The 15823-nt window shown below is 38.5% G+C and overlaps 1 protein-coding gene and 1 long non-coding RNA gene across 2 annotated transcripts; both read left to right on the forward strand.

Annotated features, from left to right (window-relative positions):
* Positions 1 to 7190: 7190 nt before the first annotated feature.
* Positions 7191 to 8172, forward strand: LOC122004330. Its single transcript, XM_042559237.1, has 2 exons — positions 7191 to 7620; positions 7955 to 8172. The coding sequence occupies exons 1-2, from the start codon at positions 7191 to 7193 to the stop codon at positions 8170 to 8172; spliced, it is 648 nt and encodes a 215-aa protein (XP_042415171.1).
* A 4-nt stretch (positions 8173 to 8176) lies between these two features.
* LOC122003747 lies at positions 8177 to 9127 on the forward strand. The gene is made up of 3 exons (XR_006118075.1): positions 8177 to 8580; positions 8655 to 8720; positions 9048 to 9127. It is a non-coding gene; the product is annotated as an uncharacterized LOC122003747 (long non-coding RNA).
* The last annotated feature ends 6696 nt before the right edge of the window (positions 9128 to 15823 follow it).

Here is a 15823-nt window from a genome sequence, read left to right on the forward strand (position 1 = left end):
TTTTATTAAAACTTCCTTATTCTCTTTGCCAATGAAATGAAAGTTTAATAAATTTCCTTTCAAACTATATATGGTCGGCCACCTTAATCCCTCCAAACAAGGAAAGTTTTAAACACAAAATTAAAACTTCCTAATTTGTTTCCGAAAATTTTTAAAATAAAAATTTCTCTCTTAACATTCCCTTCATGGTTGGTCATAAAAGGAAACTTTTATAAATTAAAATCTCTCTATTAAAACATGTGGATGATTTACAAAATGGAAAGTTTTCTCTAAAATTAAAATCTTCCTTTCAATCTACAAATAAGGAAAGATATCAAATATTTTCTTAATCTTTTGTAGAAACTATAAAAGTAAAGATTTAATTTTAAAACTCTATTTTAAATCATGAGGATGGCTATAAAAAAGGAAAGTTTTATCAAAAATTAAAATCTTCCTTTTAACTACAAATAAGGAAAGATATCAAACTTTTCACTTAATCTTTTGTAGAAAACTATAAATGGAAAGATTTAAATTTTAAACTCCCTTTTAAAATCATGGCTTCCACATAAGAAAGATTTTAAAAAATAAAAACCTTTTAATTTATTGTGGTCGGCCACCTAAGATTGGGTTCAAGCTAGGACCGGCCACCTAATGAAACCAACTCACCTTGGTTTGGCCGGCCCTAGCTTGGGCTCCAAGCTAGGCTTCCCGGCCATCTTAAGGTGGGTAAGAAGGTGGGTATGGGTGGGTATAATACTTTATAAATAAGAGTCTACAATAGGGACCGAGAGGAGGAATTGGTTTTGGTCTCCCGATGAAATTAAGCTTCCCGTGTTCACCCCGAACACCAAACTTAATTTCATCAATAATAATTCATACCACTAAAGAATTATTATTGAATTACCGCACCAATCCCAAATTACATTTTGGGCTCCTTCTTATCGTGAGTGTGTTAGTCTCCCTGTGTTTAAGATATAGAATGTCCACTGATTAAATGAGTTACTGACAACTCACTTAATTAATATCTAGCTCCAAGAGTAGTACCACTCAACCTTATCATCATGTCAGACTAAGTCCACCTGCAGGGTTTACATGACAATCCTTGTGAGCTCCTCTTGGGGACATCATCAACCTAGATTACTAGGACACAGTTTCCTTCTATAATCAACAACACACTCTATAAATAATATTATTTCCCAACTTATCGGGCCTATTGATTTATCGAACTAAATCACACCCTTTGATAAGTCAAAGAAATAAATACTAGATATATATGCTTGTTATTATATCAGATTAAGAGCACACACTTCCATAATAATAAAGATCTTGTCCTTTTATGTAATCAGTATAAAAGAACTTAACTTAAATGGTCCTACTCAATACACTCAAAGTGTATGATGTGAACCCAACGAGAGAGATATCTCAAGAACCCACAATGAATTGAAAACAGAAAGAAGGAAGGTCTAAGTCGATAAGATGGATGAAAAGAAACCTCGACCCAATGCTTAGAAAAGCACGAACCTTGGTATAGAAGATGGAAGACGCAACAACCTTGGGACTGAGGTTGGTAAGTCTTCGAACGCCACAAGGAGATGCCTTGATAAGTTCAAGTTCAATGAAGAACCAACAAGCGAGAGCCTCACCGTGTTTTAGATTGAAAAATATATCAAAGATACATGTGTGGCCGTCACCCCCTTTATTTATAGCTATAAGGTGACCAAAAAACCTTAAAAGGCCAAAAGAAAGCCCATTTAGTAAAGGCTCATATAGACTACTTAGCCATTTTAAGCATATGGCATTATTACAACCCAAATAAAGGTAAAAATGAGTCCAAATTGAGCCAACATATCCATACTACATAGATATGAGACTTAAATACTAATTTAGCTCATCTAAGGCTCGAATTAGGTTGACTAAGCCGGATGACTTGCTCTTGGTCAAACCTTCTTCAATAGTAGCTTTGGCCTTCACATCTTCAATTAGCATATTAAGTGCTTCCTTCATCTTTTTAGCCCTAGCCCTTGTAATTGGTCCTCCATTGATGCATAATGGATCATCATTAATATCTGGAGTGGATTGAGCATGACCCATATCACTAGCTTGTTGCACAACTTGTTCTCTTTCATTTATTCCATCAGTATACTAGTATAATTTTATAGTTAAGATAAACTAATACCAAATTACACTACGACTATTCCAATGATTTGTTCCTTTCCATCTTAGTCATGAGCTACTGTTTATAATTTATAAGAAATTGATAACATGATCTTCTGTGTGTGACACCATATACCATGTTATCAACAATATAAATTAATTGAACAACTACACTTAGCATATAAATGTAGTCATTTGACCAATGTGAATCTTTCTTTCAAAAATAAATATTTACAAAAAGCTAGGCTTTTAGTATACACTCTAACAATCTCCTACTTATACTAAAAGACTATGCTACAATATACCTTGTCATACATCTGATTCCCAACCCCTCAACATGCCCATCAAAAGTGTTTTGCCTTTAGGGCCTTAGTGAAAGGATCTTCTAGGTTTTCATCTGATGCAATCTAGGAGGCAACAACTTCTCCTCATTATACGAGGTCTCATATTGGGTGGTACTTGCGCTCTATGTGTTTACTTTCCTTATGGGCTCGTGGTTCCTTCGAGTTTGCTACTGCACCACTTATTATCACAATACTTTGTAATAATTTTGGGAAAACAAGGAATCACTTCTAAGTTCATCATGAAGTTTCTGAGTCATACAGCTTCTATGACTGCCACATAGGCTGGCACATACTCAGCTTCTATGGTGGAGTCCGAAAAAGTACCTATGCTTAACACTCCTCCATTGTTATGGCTTCACCTCCTAAAGTAAACACAAAACCCTGAGGTCGACTTACTATAGTCCCTATCTGATTGGAAATCAAAATCCATGTAACCCACAGGGATCAAATCATCTGCTTAGTAAACCCAACATATAATCTTTAGTCCTTCTCAGGTACTTTAATATATGCTTTACAGCAGTCTAATGTCCTTGTCCAGAGTTACTTTGATATCTGCTAACCATGCCCATGGCAAAATAGATATCCGATCTCGTACACAGCATAACATACATTAGGCTTCCAACAGCTGAAGCATAAGGAACTGCCTTCATGTCCTCTATCTCCTTTGATGTCTTCGGAGGCATCTCTTTAGGTAAAGCTACTCCATGCCTAAAAGATAGCAAAAGTTTCTTGGAGTCTTGCATGCTAAAACGAGCAAGGATTGTATCGATATATGATGCTTGGGACAAGCACAGCATCCTTTTCTTGCGATCCCTTATTACTTTGATCCCAAGAATATGTGCGCATTCTCCTAAGTCCTTCATATCGAATTGTTTGGACAACCATACTCTTACTTCTGACAATACTTTGATATTGTTTCTAACTATCAAAATGTCATCTACTTATAGTACAAGAAATACCACCACGTTTCCATCACACTTTTTGTATACACAAGATTCATCCGGACACTGAATAAATCCATAAGACTGGATTACAACCAGATGTTCCAAGACCTTGACGCTTTGCTTCAGTCCATAAATAGATCGATTGAGCTTACATACTAAATGTTCTTTTCCCTTTGAAATGAACCCCTCTAGTTTCTTTATATGGATGTTTTCTTTAAGACTTCCATTAAATAAAGCTGTCTTGACATCCACTTGCCAAATTTCATAATCCATATGAGTAGCAAAAGAATCCGGATACACTTAAGCAAGGTTACCGGTGAAAAGGTTTCCTCATAATCGATGCCCTCATCTGAGTATACCCCTTCGCAACAAGCTTTGCTTTGAAGGTTTCCACTTTCCCATCTGTCCCTCTTTTCCTTTTATAGATCCACTTGCATCCAACGACTTTTACACCATTTGGTGGTTCCACAAGCTCCCAGACTTTATTAGAATACATAGATTCTATTTCAGAGTTCATCGCTCTTTTCCAAAATACTACATCTATATCTTGGAGTGCTTCATCATATGTCCGGGGATCAGGTTCATGTTCACCAGGGATCAAGTCCGAAGACTCTCCCAAAAACATGAATCTCTCAGGTTGCCTCACAATCCTCCCACTACAGCGAGGCACTATCTGTGGTTGTATATCATTTGTGATACTTGTTGCAGTTTCTTGTGATATTTCATCTTACACTGTTGGTACTAAAGTAGGCATGCCCTCTCGCATTTCTTTAAGAACAATTTCACTCATGGGTTTATGGTTTATTACATAATCTTCCTCTAAAAATCGAGCATTGGTGCTAATAATGATCTTCTGATTTTTAGGATTATAAAACAAACCACCTTTCATTCCCTTAGGATATCCTATAAATAGAAAAACTTCTGTATGTGATTCCAACTTGTCAGTATCTCCCTTCAGCACATGTGTTGGACTACCCCATATCCGAATATGACTCAGACTAGGCTTACGCCCATTTCATAATGCTATGGGAGCAGAGGGTACTGACTTAGAAGGTACCATATTCAAAATTTACACTGTTGTTTCCAGAGCATATCCCCAAAACGAATTTCGTAATTCTGAATAATTCATCATTTATCTAACTATTTCCATAAGAGTCTTATACCTTTGTTCTGTCACACCATTCTGTTGGGGTGTATCAGGTGCAGTCAGTTGGGATTGAATCCCGACTTCTAATAAGTGACTCCTAAACTCTCCTAAGAGGTATTCGCCACCACGATCAGATCGTAGCGTCATGATACTTTTACCATGAAGTTTCTCCACATCAGTCTGGTACTCTTTGAATTGATCAAAGCATTCAGACTTGCGGCGAATCAAGTAAATGTACTCGTATCTCAAATAGTCATCTATAAAATAGATGAAATATTCGAAACTACCTCTTGCCTAGATAGTTATAGGATCACCCAAATCAGAATGAACCAGTTCCAACACATCTTTGGCTCTATACCCTTTGGACTTAAAAAGCTTCTTGGTTATTTTTCCTTCCAAGTAAGACTCGTAGGTTGGAAAGTTTTCCACTACTAATGAACCCAAAAGTTCATTGGCTATTATCCTTTGAATCCTACTCAAGTTAATATAACCTAGCCTTAGATGACAAAGATATGATTAGTTCATTTCCGAAGATTGCTTTCTCTTAATAGAGTTAGAAGATGTGTTATTAATTTCCATTTGTTGCATCGTGAGAGTTATTGGATTAAAAATTGTCTACCATCGTACCAGAATAGATAACTTCCCTATTTATCTTGATAACACCATTGCTATCATAAATAGACAGAATATCCATCCTTGTATTGTTTAGAAACTGAAATCAAGTTCTTTCTAAAACTTGGTACGTAAAGACAATTTCTTAAAACCAATATTTTATTCCTATAAATATCTCCCACTGCTACAGCTGCTACTTCTGTAGCATTGCCCATGTAAATAGTGATTTCTCCTTTGTGTAATTGTCGGGTTTCCTGGAACCCCTGCAATGATTTGCAGACATGATCAGTGGTTATCATATCTACACGCCAGGTACCGGTAGATAACACTGTTGGGTTTTTCGGGCCGCGAAAACCGCTTTTCGTGTCGCGGAAACCCCGAATCACCCAAAGCCGTAGATCCGTGCAAGGAAAAACCAAATGAAATACAAGTACGAGTTTCAAAACTTTAGATCTCAAAACTTTAGATTCATTTTCATTCAAGTGATTATTATTGCATCTTGTTCCTTCTTCCTCTCAAGCTCTCCCTCTCCTCCTCAACTTGGCGGAACCATACATAGGTGCTAGCACACCTTTTGTGTGGTTTTCTCCACCTACGTGTTCGTGTGGATACTTCTAGAGGGGTATCTATCTTGATACTCTCGAGATTCGGCGTTTTGGACGAGCGGGATACGCGAAAGGCACGCTTCGAAGGTATAATTATTCTTCATGTAGATCTAGGAGTAGATCTAAGTTGTAAACTCGTACTCGTATCATTTTGAAAAGTTTTCTTCGCACGAGATCCGTTGGCTAGGGTGATTCGGGGTTTCCGCGACGCGAAAAAGCGGTTTTCGCGGCCCGAAAAACCACAAACACCACTAATCATGTTCCAACTACTAGAGAATAAGATATACCACTACAAAAAAAACTCTCATAGACATCGGTGGAACAACAACGGTTTTAAGCAAAAATCGATGTCTTTGAGTATTTTACACCGGTTTTTCCAAAAACCGGTGTCTATGAGCGCAGATTTTCGCTCATAGACATCGGTTTTTTAGGCGATGTCTATAAGCGTCTTTTTTTTTGTTAATAGACACCGATTTTAACAGCGGTTTTTAAAACCCGGTGTCTATGATAAAATAAAATAATTTAATTTTTCCACCCATAGTCAAAATTTACAACACCTTCACTCTTCCCTCCAAACTAAACCTATATTGCGCCGTCCACCCATACTTAGCCCTAAACCTATATCGTCGCGACGCACCACCACTTTCCTCCGGCCATCTCTCAGCCTCATCTCCCTCTTCTCCTTCTAGATCGATGCACCTGTCTCTCCCGATCAGGATCAAAACCACCTACTTCGGTCCTAAGCATAACCGCAGCATAAATCATTCCGTTCTTCCTCCTCATCCGATCATCTCTTCCTCCTCCTCCTTCCTCTCTTCGCTCTTCCCGGCTGAGGCAAGGGCCGACGAGATCCTAATAGCGAGAGGACGCCCACGACCACCCTGGCACAGTTGATCGGCAATGTGAGGGAATCCGAAGGAAGAGAGAACAACATCGAGATCCAGGAGCTCGCTCGCTTCGCCGTCGACGAGCACAACAAGAAACAGGTCTCGCACTCCTCCTAATTACTGTTTTTTTTTCTCTCCCAAAATTGGGGCTTTTTCTCCGGACCAATGTTTTTCGATGCGCAGAATGCGCTTCTGGAGTTTGCGCGTGTTGTGAAGGCGAGGGAGCAGGCTCCTCAAGGAGGTTCCCTGGAAGCGGTTCCTAGCACCGTAGGCTCCTCAAGGAGGTTCCCTGGAAGAGGATCTCCGACCTCCCACTCTGTTTCTTCTTCCCTTTCCTCCTCGAGCGGATCTTGTCGTTTATAGCTTTGAATCCCGAACATACGTGTCAGGTCAGTGTAAATTTGACGCATTGGTTTCGTACGGGAGGAAAAAAAGGTAGGATCAATATTCTTGGGGTTTTGGCTTTTGTCTTCAGAAGCAAGTTCGCTACCATCTGTTTCTCTTTTGCGTTCGTTTCAATGGAGTTCCTCAAGATAAGAAGCTTTCGAGGCATCGGTAAGTTTAAAGTGAAGAAAGACTCGAATCAGGATAGGGATCTGATGAATCTAGACCTAGAAAAGCCAAATGACGAGGTATTGGGCACAATGCCGAAAGCGGATGCTTCTGATCATGTTGTGAAGGCGGTAGAGGATGAAGATGACGACGATTTCATCACCAATGAGGTGAAGCGACGTCTGAAGGAGCTGAGGAAGAACAGCTTCCTGGTGCTCATACCTGAAGAAGGATATCCAGAAGAGGAAGAGGGGGGAGGGAGCAGCTCGAGCGGGTGGAGGGAGTCGGAAGAGGGCGGCGATGCTCCATGGTGCACGTTTAATGCAATTTATGCTAAGTACACGGAGCGGATGACGTTCTTTGACAAGATGATGGTCAAGAGTCTCAAAGAAGCTGGTATGCTCTGCTGTTAGCCAAAATTATAATTCTTGATCCATTTCTTAGAAGATCAACTCATTTTATAGTTTTTTTTTCTCGTGCATTGCCTGATCTATTCTGTAATTACTTTCCTCAAATCTGCTCGGTTGTCAATGCAAAAAGCCTGATGCTTAGATATATTTTATTAGTAGTAATTTTGTATCAGCATATTTCTGTGTAGTCCTTTCATTGTTATAAGCTGATTTTTCTCTAGTGAAATATGCAATGGGATGCAAATAGGTCACTAAGATTTTTTCTTGATGAAACCTATATTATATGCTGTTTTAAGCTTATGGAACACACAACATTATAGGATCGTTGGGTGCTTCAAAACATTCACAAAGCTCTTTGTCAAAGAAGTTGTATATGAACCTGCTTAACCTCCCTATCAAGGCACAAAATGGACATTGTGATGGCAATGAAATTCTTAGAAGTCAGCAGGAAGATAGCCCTTGTGAGAATCTTGAAGCTGCTTATGTTTCATCGGCTGTTGAATTTTATTTGTTAGTAAAGGATTTGATTTGGTACTAAGAATCTTTATGCTGAAGCTTATTATCATTGCTAGTAAAAGATAACTTATACCATTCGATAAACAACGTTAAAACATTCTAAAATTTTCCCAGCTAACCTGCTCTAGTTATTTTGTTCCTCAAAATTTCTATTTAGGTAAGATTGAAACATTAAACTACTTATTAAGGACAATACATAGTCACTCAACCTATTTTGTTAATTGTGAGATTTTAAAATTGCAGCATGGATCCCGAACACAAAAGGGAATCAATCGAGAAATACCAGGGGCCTTCTCAGTCCTAAGATTGACATTTTTCTGGTATTGGTGAACTTACATGTGTCCATTTACATGGCATTTCGAGATTCTTGGATCATTTCTGCTCATATCATATGCTTGCTCTCGGTGCCTGGGTAGAAAGCTAATTCACTGTAAGCGAATCCTCAAACTGAGATTCATCATGTTGCCTACATCGAACCATGATTCATATTCTTGGATGATGCAGGTTGATTCGTCGTCTAGCTAAAGAATATGCAAGCTAGAATAACTGGCCACTGCTGTACAGAACTAGGTAATCCATGTGTTCTCCATTTTTTTTTTGTCAAAACAGTTATCCAAGCAAAGCCAGACTCTGTTTATTTTGTAGTAAACAGGTATGATCTACCGGGGTCGTGTTGTGAAGTCTGGCAGAAATACCTAAATATGAAATGGTGAAAATATTTGTTAGGGCTTTCCATCCAGTAATATATCCATGTACTTTTCTTCTTGAAGAGAGGAACATTTAAATGTTCAGAATATTAGGGAGTTTGTAGACACAATGTTTTCACTTTTCCTAATACGTTCTTTATCTTTTATCTGATTCTTATTCTCCTTGTTGCATTTCTTTACACTCTAATAGGGAGCAGAGGTAGATGTAAAAAGGCTAACTAAGAGGCCTGCTCCTCCTCGATTTGGTCGCACCTTGACTGAAGCACAAAAGGCAAGCTAATTATTTTGCCTCAGTCTCGATGTTGTCCTGTGACTGATTTCTTTAATTTTTTTTGATTGATTGACATTTCTTTGAATTGTTTATGATGTGTTCAAATCATACGTTGTCCAAGTTATCTAGTTTAACTTTATTGCTATTACTTAATCTAGTTTCCAGTTAGAGGTAAAGCCCTAATCTTGCACCCACCTTCCACCAAATGGATCTGTATTTTGTTCGCTTGTTGCATGTTGCAGCGGAGATGCTCCAGCTGCGTTTTCTTGTGTAAAGATCCGGTTTTGAGCCAAATTTCTGGCAAAAATTATTACTTTTCTAAACCGAGCTCTCTTGGTTGTCAAGTTTTATGACAAAAAAAATCGATTTTGGTTAAGGTTTATGTATCAGAATCGGGAAATTCTTATAAGGTCTTTTTTTTTCTATCTACTTGAGTTAGATCTGTCAGCTGGCTGTGTTTGTTGGCAGCATCCAGGAAGAAAATGGCGATTTTGACAAAGGAAACCTAGAAATCATTCTCAAACTAGTAGAGGATACACTTTCTGCAGATAATAAAGAGATTATATGGCTGTTCTTCCACGCAGTATACCCTTGACAGAGTACTTTAGAAATATTGCCCTCCTAATACTGATATCTGCAATTTTCCTTTGCGATGGAACATTTGGACATAGATTTAGCTTCAGAAGTGTAGATTTCTAGCTTTTAACATATGAAAATAAAAGAGAGCTTTTCTCACACCATGTCTTCCCGTGGGACTTATCTTTTATCCTGCAGATCCAGTTGGAGAGAATCTTAATTTTATTTAATTATTTAACATAAAATTATTTTTCTACTATAAATATAAAAAAGCAAGGATATAAGAACGTCTAGCAAAGATCTGTCCACTTCATTATTTGTATTTGTTATATTCTTAAGATTTTGTTTTGTTATTTTTTCCAAGCTTTTGCTGTGTTGGAGATCTAAACTATTTCTTGATTACGTGCCTGCAAACTCACATTCTAGTTCGTAGAATTGAGGAAATTTTATTTATTTATTTTTTTTAAATCCTCTTGTATAGATTGAACCTTTCAAATCTTTTTTCACTGTCATGGGCATGGATCTAGGTTATTAGTTTGTTAATTCTTGTAATTGGAAACTAGTTTTGTTTCTGGGGTCATGAATAAGTTGTTGAAAGGAAGAAAAAAATTTGAGTTTACTTATGGTAAAATGTAAATTAAGTTTCTTTAATTTTTTTTGATTGATTGGCATTTCTTTGAATTGTTTCTGATGTGTTCAAATCATACGTTGTCCAAGTTATCTAGTTTAACTTTATTGCTATTACTTAAATTCAAAATTCATCCTGTCATCCTGTCATTAAACATTAAATGTGTGGGAATTTACTAGAATCTACTCCTACATGAAGCAAATGAATAAAAACTACAAGTAAAGTTTACCTACCCTGTTATGACTTCAGAAGAACATGCTGAATTTTCCATGTATACTGACCTTTAATATAGAGGGCTACAAGAGGATTATATCTTAGGTCAAGACACTCCAAATCCATCATAAACCAAAGGGAAAATAGTTTCTACTTACTAGAGGATTGAATGGACCCAAAAGGAAGCTCTAACTTGCTGTTTTGGGTGCTGAACTAAGGAGCCAGCTGCCTTCTTGCTGCATTCCTTGCTGCTGTGGTTGGTAGCAGAAATCACAGAAAATAGGGGGCTTAGTGTAGGATATTCAAGATACCAAGATGGCATCAGAGGTAGTACAATAAATAGTATATCTCTTCATCAGAGGTAGCTTTGTTCTTCTATGCTTCCTTCACTGGATTTGTTGTGTAGTCATATTTCTTTGTTCAACCATTATCATGCCTAGTAAGTTGTTGTATGATGCTGTCGGTTCTTATCAATCTGTACACTTGAATTAGAAGGAGCAAATTATCTATGTTATATTCTAAGCAGCATATACTAAGTGTCATATAAGAAAGTTTTAGATTCTATGTTATATTCGTTATCTTCCACAGCAGCTTTTAAAAACTCAGTATTCTATTTTATTTGATACATGTACACATTTGTTTTAGTTATTTGACATATGGTGGATTTATGTGTTTTTACAGTTTACAAATCTCAAGTACTCCAGAGTTGAAATTGACGAAGTGCGGTTCGAGTGGGCTGAATGCATGCCAGATTACATTTGAAGTGCGGTTCTACCTTGATGTGTTAAAAGAATGTTCTACCTTGATTTTGATATCTATTAGCTAGCTTTTGATGTAAAAAGAATGTTTTGGTATTTTATGGATATTGTTGTAAGAAGATTATTTATATAATTTGTGAATATTTGTGTATTTTATAGATATTATTGAATGAAAAATATTTTTATAATTTATGAATATTTGTGTATTTTTATTTTGTTATTGTCGGTTTTTCATTGTTTCGGAAATCAAATTTGTGCTGTAAAAAATATACATATTACATCGGTTTTCCACCGCTGCAAAATCGGTGTTATTAACTAATATTACATCGGTCATTTACCGCTGTCAAAACTGGTGTTATTAACATACAATATTACATCGGTTTTACACCGTTGATGAAACGGTGTCGTTAAGTGATACTACACCGGTTAATAACCGATTCGAAGACCGGTGTCGTTAAGTGATACTACATCGGTTTTAACCCGATGTCTAAAATGACAGACTTTTAACATCGGCTTCATAGACATCGGTCGAAAATGAAATAGACACCCGTGGAAAACCGATGTCTATGAAGGTTTTTGTTGTAGTGTACCTATATTGTTCTCTTCCTACGAGGACAGTCCGCCTACAAATGTCCAGACTGCTTGGAAATGAAGCACTTGCCTTTCGGCTTCTTCATTCCTACTTTTAGTCCAGTACCTAAAGATCATACAGTCTTGCCTGTCAGCCCGATTCTAGTGTCCAAAGAGTTCCTTGAGATTGTACATCATGTCTTGGCCAATAGGCATGGTCTGATGCTGATGTTGCAGCACATTTGATATAAAAGTCAAATGTAACTCCACGCCATCTCATCTTCCTTGACCCATTTCCTATGATACTCAATCTCCTCTTTACTAGAATCGCTATTAGGCACATTAGAGCCGACTTCTAACAGTTCAAACTAATAGCCTTCAGCAGTTAGGCCAATGTCTATGTAATGCCCCGCCCCTCCTGCTAAGGCCACGGGGGTTACTTTACCCTACTTAACAACTTATTAACTTATTACAACGGAAGTCTTACTTGTAAAATTTTGAAACATAGAATCCATATATCATACCTTACATTATTTCAAGACATATAGGAACTAACATGATAAATGTCATGGAGTTACAATCATAAAAATATCAAACAAGCATAACTCATATTTAACGAAAGCAGGTCTTTTCTTCTTTAGCCAGTCACTACCACACACATCCTGCTAGCCCCTTCTGCTGCTCCCCTAGTCCATCCAAACTTTGCCCTTATCTGTGGTACAAGAAAGTAAGCTGTGAGCACTCATGGCTTAGTAAGTTCCTTTCCTACTCACAAAATCCGTATATCATGTCAACAATCACAAAGCATATATCAAAGCATAAAGTATCATAGCATATCATACATGATCATCATATATATCATGAGCACAATCATAGATATCATGGCATAATCATGGTATAAACACAAGGTAGCATGGCATATCATAACATGATCATCATATATATATCATAACATATTCATAAAGCATATGCAAGGTGAACTTTTAAAACATGCATCATGACTTTTTAAAACGTATAGCATAGATACTTAAACATAATCTCAACATAAGGGGATCCCAGCTTGTACCACGTACATAAATGCGCGCGTCCTAGTAAGTCCAAGGTAGCAAGTCTTGAACCCTACAAGGCATATACTAGGCCTGTTTCTTAGTCCATCGACCTAGGGGCACTTAGGAGCTCATCCCTAACGAGGCCCGTTTCTTAGTCCATCGACCCCGGGGCGCTTATGGAGCCCACCCTTGGTACAAGCCTTAAAAGTAAAATAGCATGTCATATTTACATAGTCCATATCACTCATGTCATATTCATGTCATGAAGAGTGCTCTTGATCCCACTTATAGGGAAGCAACTCTTTTAGGCATAGCTTAAAGCATGTATAATTGAGCACACAGCATATCATGATTTTGAGCACACAGCATATCATGAACACATTCATAATTAAGCATACAACCTATCATGATCTTAAGCACACAGCATATCATGAACTTGAGCACATAGCATATCATGAGTTTAAGCACATATCATATCATGAGTTTGAGTACTTAGCATATCATGAGTTTAAGCACACAGCATATCATGAACTTGAGCACATAGCATATCATGAAATTTAGCACACAGCATATCATAGACTTGAGCACATAGCATTTCATTAAATTTAGCACACAGCATATCATAAAAATAAGCACATAACATATCATGAAACTTAGCACACAGCATATCATGAATAGGACCTAACATATATAAATGAACCTCACAGCATGTCATACTCTCCACATATCATAAAGCATTGCATGTGAAGTTCATGGAAGAACACAAAATTAGTTCTCTATCCCTAGTGACAAGTGGTGGCCGAAACATATAGAGGTGGTTTAGGTTATCAAGCAACAAAAGAACATGTGAACCCTAAACATCTATCATTTCTTATGACATAAGAGGCATCTTAAGCATGTTAGGTATAGGTTCCAAGCTTTCTAGTTCCCTTTTCATAACCTGGCCGAAACTTATTAAGCCTCCTTTTGGGTTATTAACAACATATAAGCATGAACAACCTTAACAATTTTCATATCATATTCCATAAGAAACCACTTGAACATATTGTTGGAAGATCGGTGGCCGGCTAGAAGGGGGGGTTGGATAGACGGCGCCCCCAAATACTCGCTTCCTACGTATTCGTTAGTGCGCAAGCGGAAATACAAATACTAATAACGAATACAAAAGATAATGACAAAGAAAAGAACAAGCAAACCAATGCACGTCGATGTAACGTGGTTCGGAGATGATGCTCCTACTCCACGGCTGTCCGTAAGGTGGACGATCCCGATCCTTCGGTGGATTAGCCCCCGGCAAACTCCGGCTACTCAAGCAACTCCTTGTGGGTGGAGAAACCTCACCAAAACACCAACCAAGAACACTTGGACACAAGAGACCTTGAGCACTTTGGTGACTACTAATTAGGCTTTAACCAAGTCTAATTTCGTCGCCTTGGCCGGCCATACCAAGCTCCTTCTTATAGAGCTTGGAACAAATCAGAACCTGATTTGCCCGTTACCAGTCGACTGGTCCTTGCACCAGTCGACTGGTGCCAGCCCAACGGCTATCTCAACGGCTCTGCTACAGTGCATCAGTCGACTGGTCCATACACCAGTCGACTGCTACAGTACGCTACAGTACTGCTACAGTGCGCTACAGTAAAACCCTAAAACTAGGATTTTACTCCGAGTACAATCTCTCATGCACTCGTACCCTCACGACTCATTTGACTCTTCTTTGCAGCCTTGACCTCTTGCCTTCAAGCCTACTTCCTTTGGCTCTCGTCCCTCGGATGCATGCAAGCCCGCGGCTCGTCCCCAATGCCATTCTTCGCGTATGCCTCGAAGTCGCTTCCCTCGGCCCTTGTCCTTGCTGCCTTGTCCACGGTCCCTCGGATGCTTCATCCTTCACCGGACTCGAAGCCGTCAACCTGAGTCACATGTGTCACCTGCAGTCCTACACAACTCAAGTACACATATCAAATAACGAGGGTAAACCTAACTTAAACCCTTTGCCCAAACACCAAAACACATGGTTCCACGGACCATTGGGATTGCTCCAACAATCTCCCCCTTTTTGGTGTTTGGCAATACGTTTAAGTTAGGGAAAACAAATAGCAAATAAACATGCTAATACAATGGACTTACGATGCCAAGGCTACACACTTGGACTTACTCCGCCGAATGGACTTACGTTGCCAAGGCTACACACTTGACAACCGCCGAATCAAAATGCAAACATGCATTAGAACCTATCCCAAGGCTCCCCCTACACCTACACTCCCCAATGAGCTAGGATTTTAGCACGGGCTTTTTAAGAACCTATCACAAGGCTCCCCCTACACCTAAACTCCCCAATGAGCTAGGATTTTACCACGGGCTTTTTAAGAACCTATCCCATGGCTCCCCCTATGCAAAGGCACTTAAGGTTTTCCCAATTTAAACCTTACTTCTCCCCCTTTGCCTAACATCCAAAAAGTTCTCCAACAATATCCCAATTGCTGAAAATTTATCATCCAAACTGACCCTAAACTCATGTATTAATCCCCCTTGGATCACATACATCTAAGCAAGTTGACATGGTCAAGATCAGCGCTGAAAAACACTTTCAGGCTGGTATCAGTCGACTGCCCTAAGTGCCAGTCAACTGCCCCCTTCGACAGAACCTTACAGAAACATTCTGTAGTCGAAATTTACTGTTACCAGTCGACTGGTGTTGGTACCAGTCGACTGGTGTCGTCAAAATGAGCTTACAGAAACATTCTATGCTCAAAAACACTATTACCAGTCGACTGGTATATGCACCAGTCGACTGGTACTCTTTTTCTGAAAAAATCAGCCTTTTCAGGCCAACTTCAGAAATGCACCAGTAATTCCCTAGACCTCCAAAAATTCCCAAATTTTGTGGAGAGGTCTATTGTA

This window comes from Zingiber officinale, chromosome 7B (genome assembly GCF_018446385.1).
Source record: "Zingiber officinale cultivar Zhangliang chromosome 7B, Zo_v1.1, whole genome shotgun sequence".
NCBI lineage: Eukaryota > Viridiplantae > Streptophyta > Magnoliopsida > Zingiberales > Zingiberaceae > Zingiber > Zingiber officinale.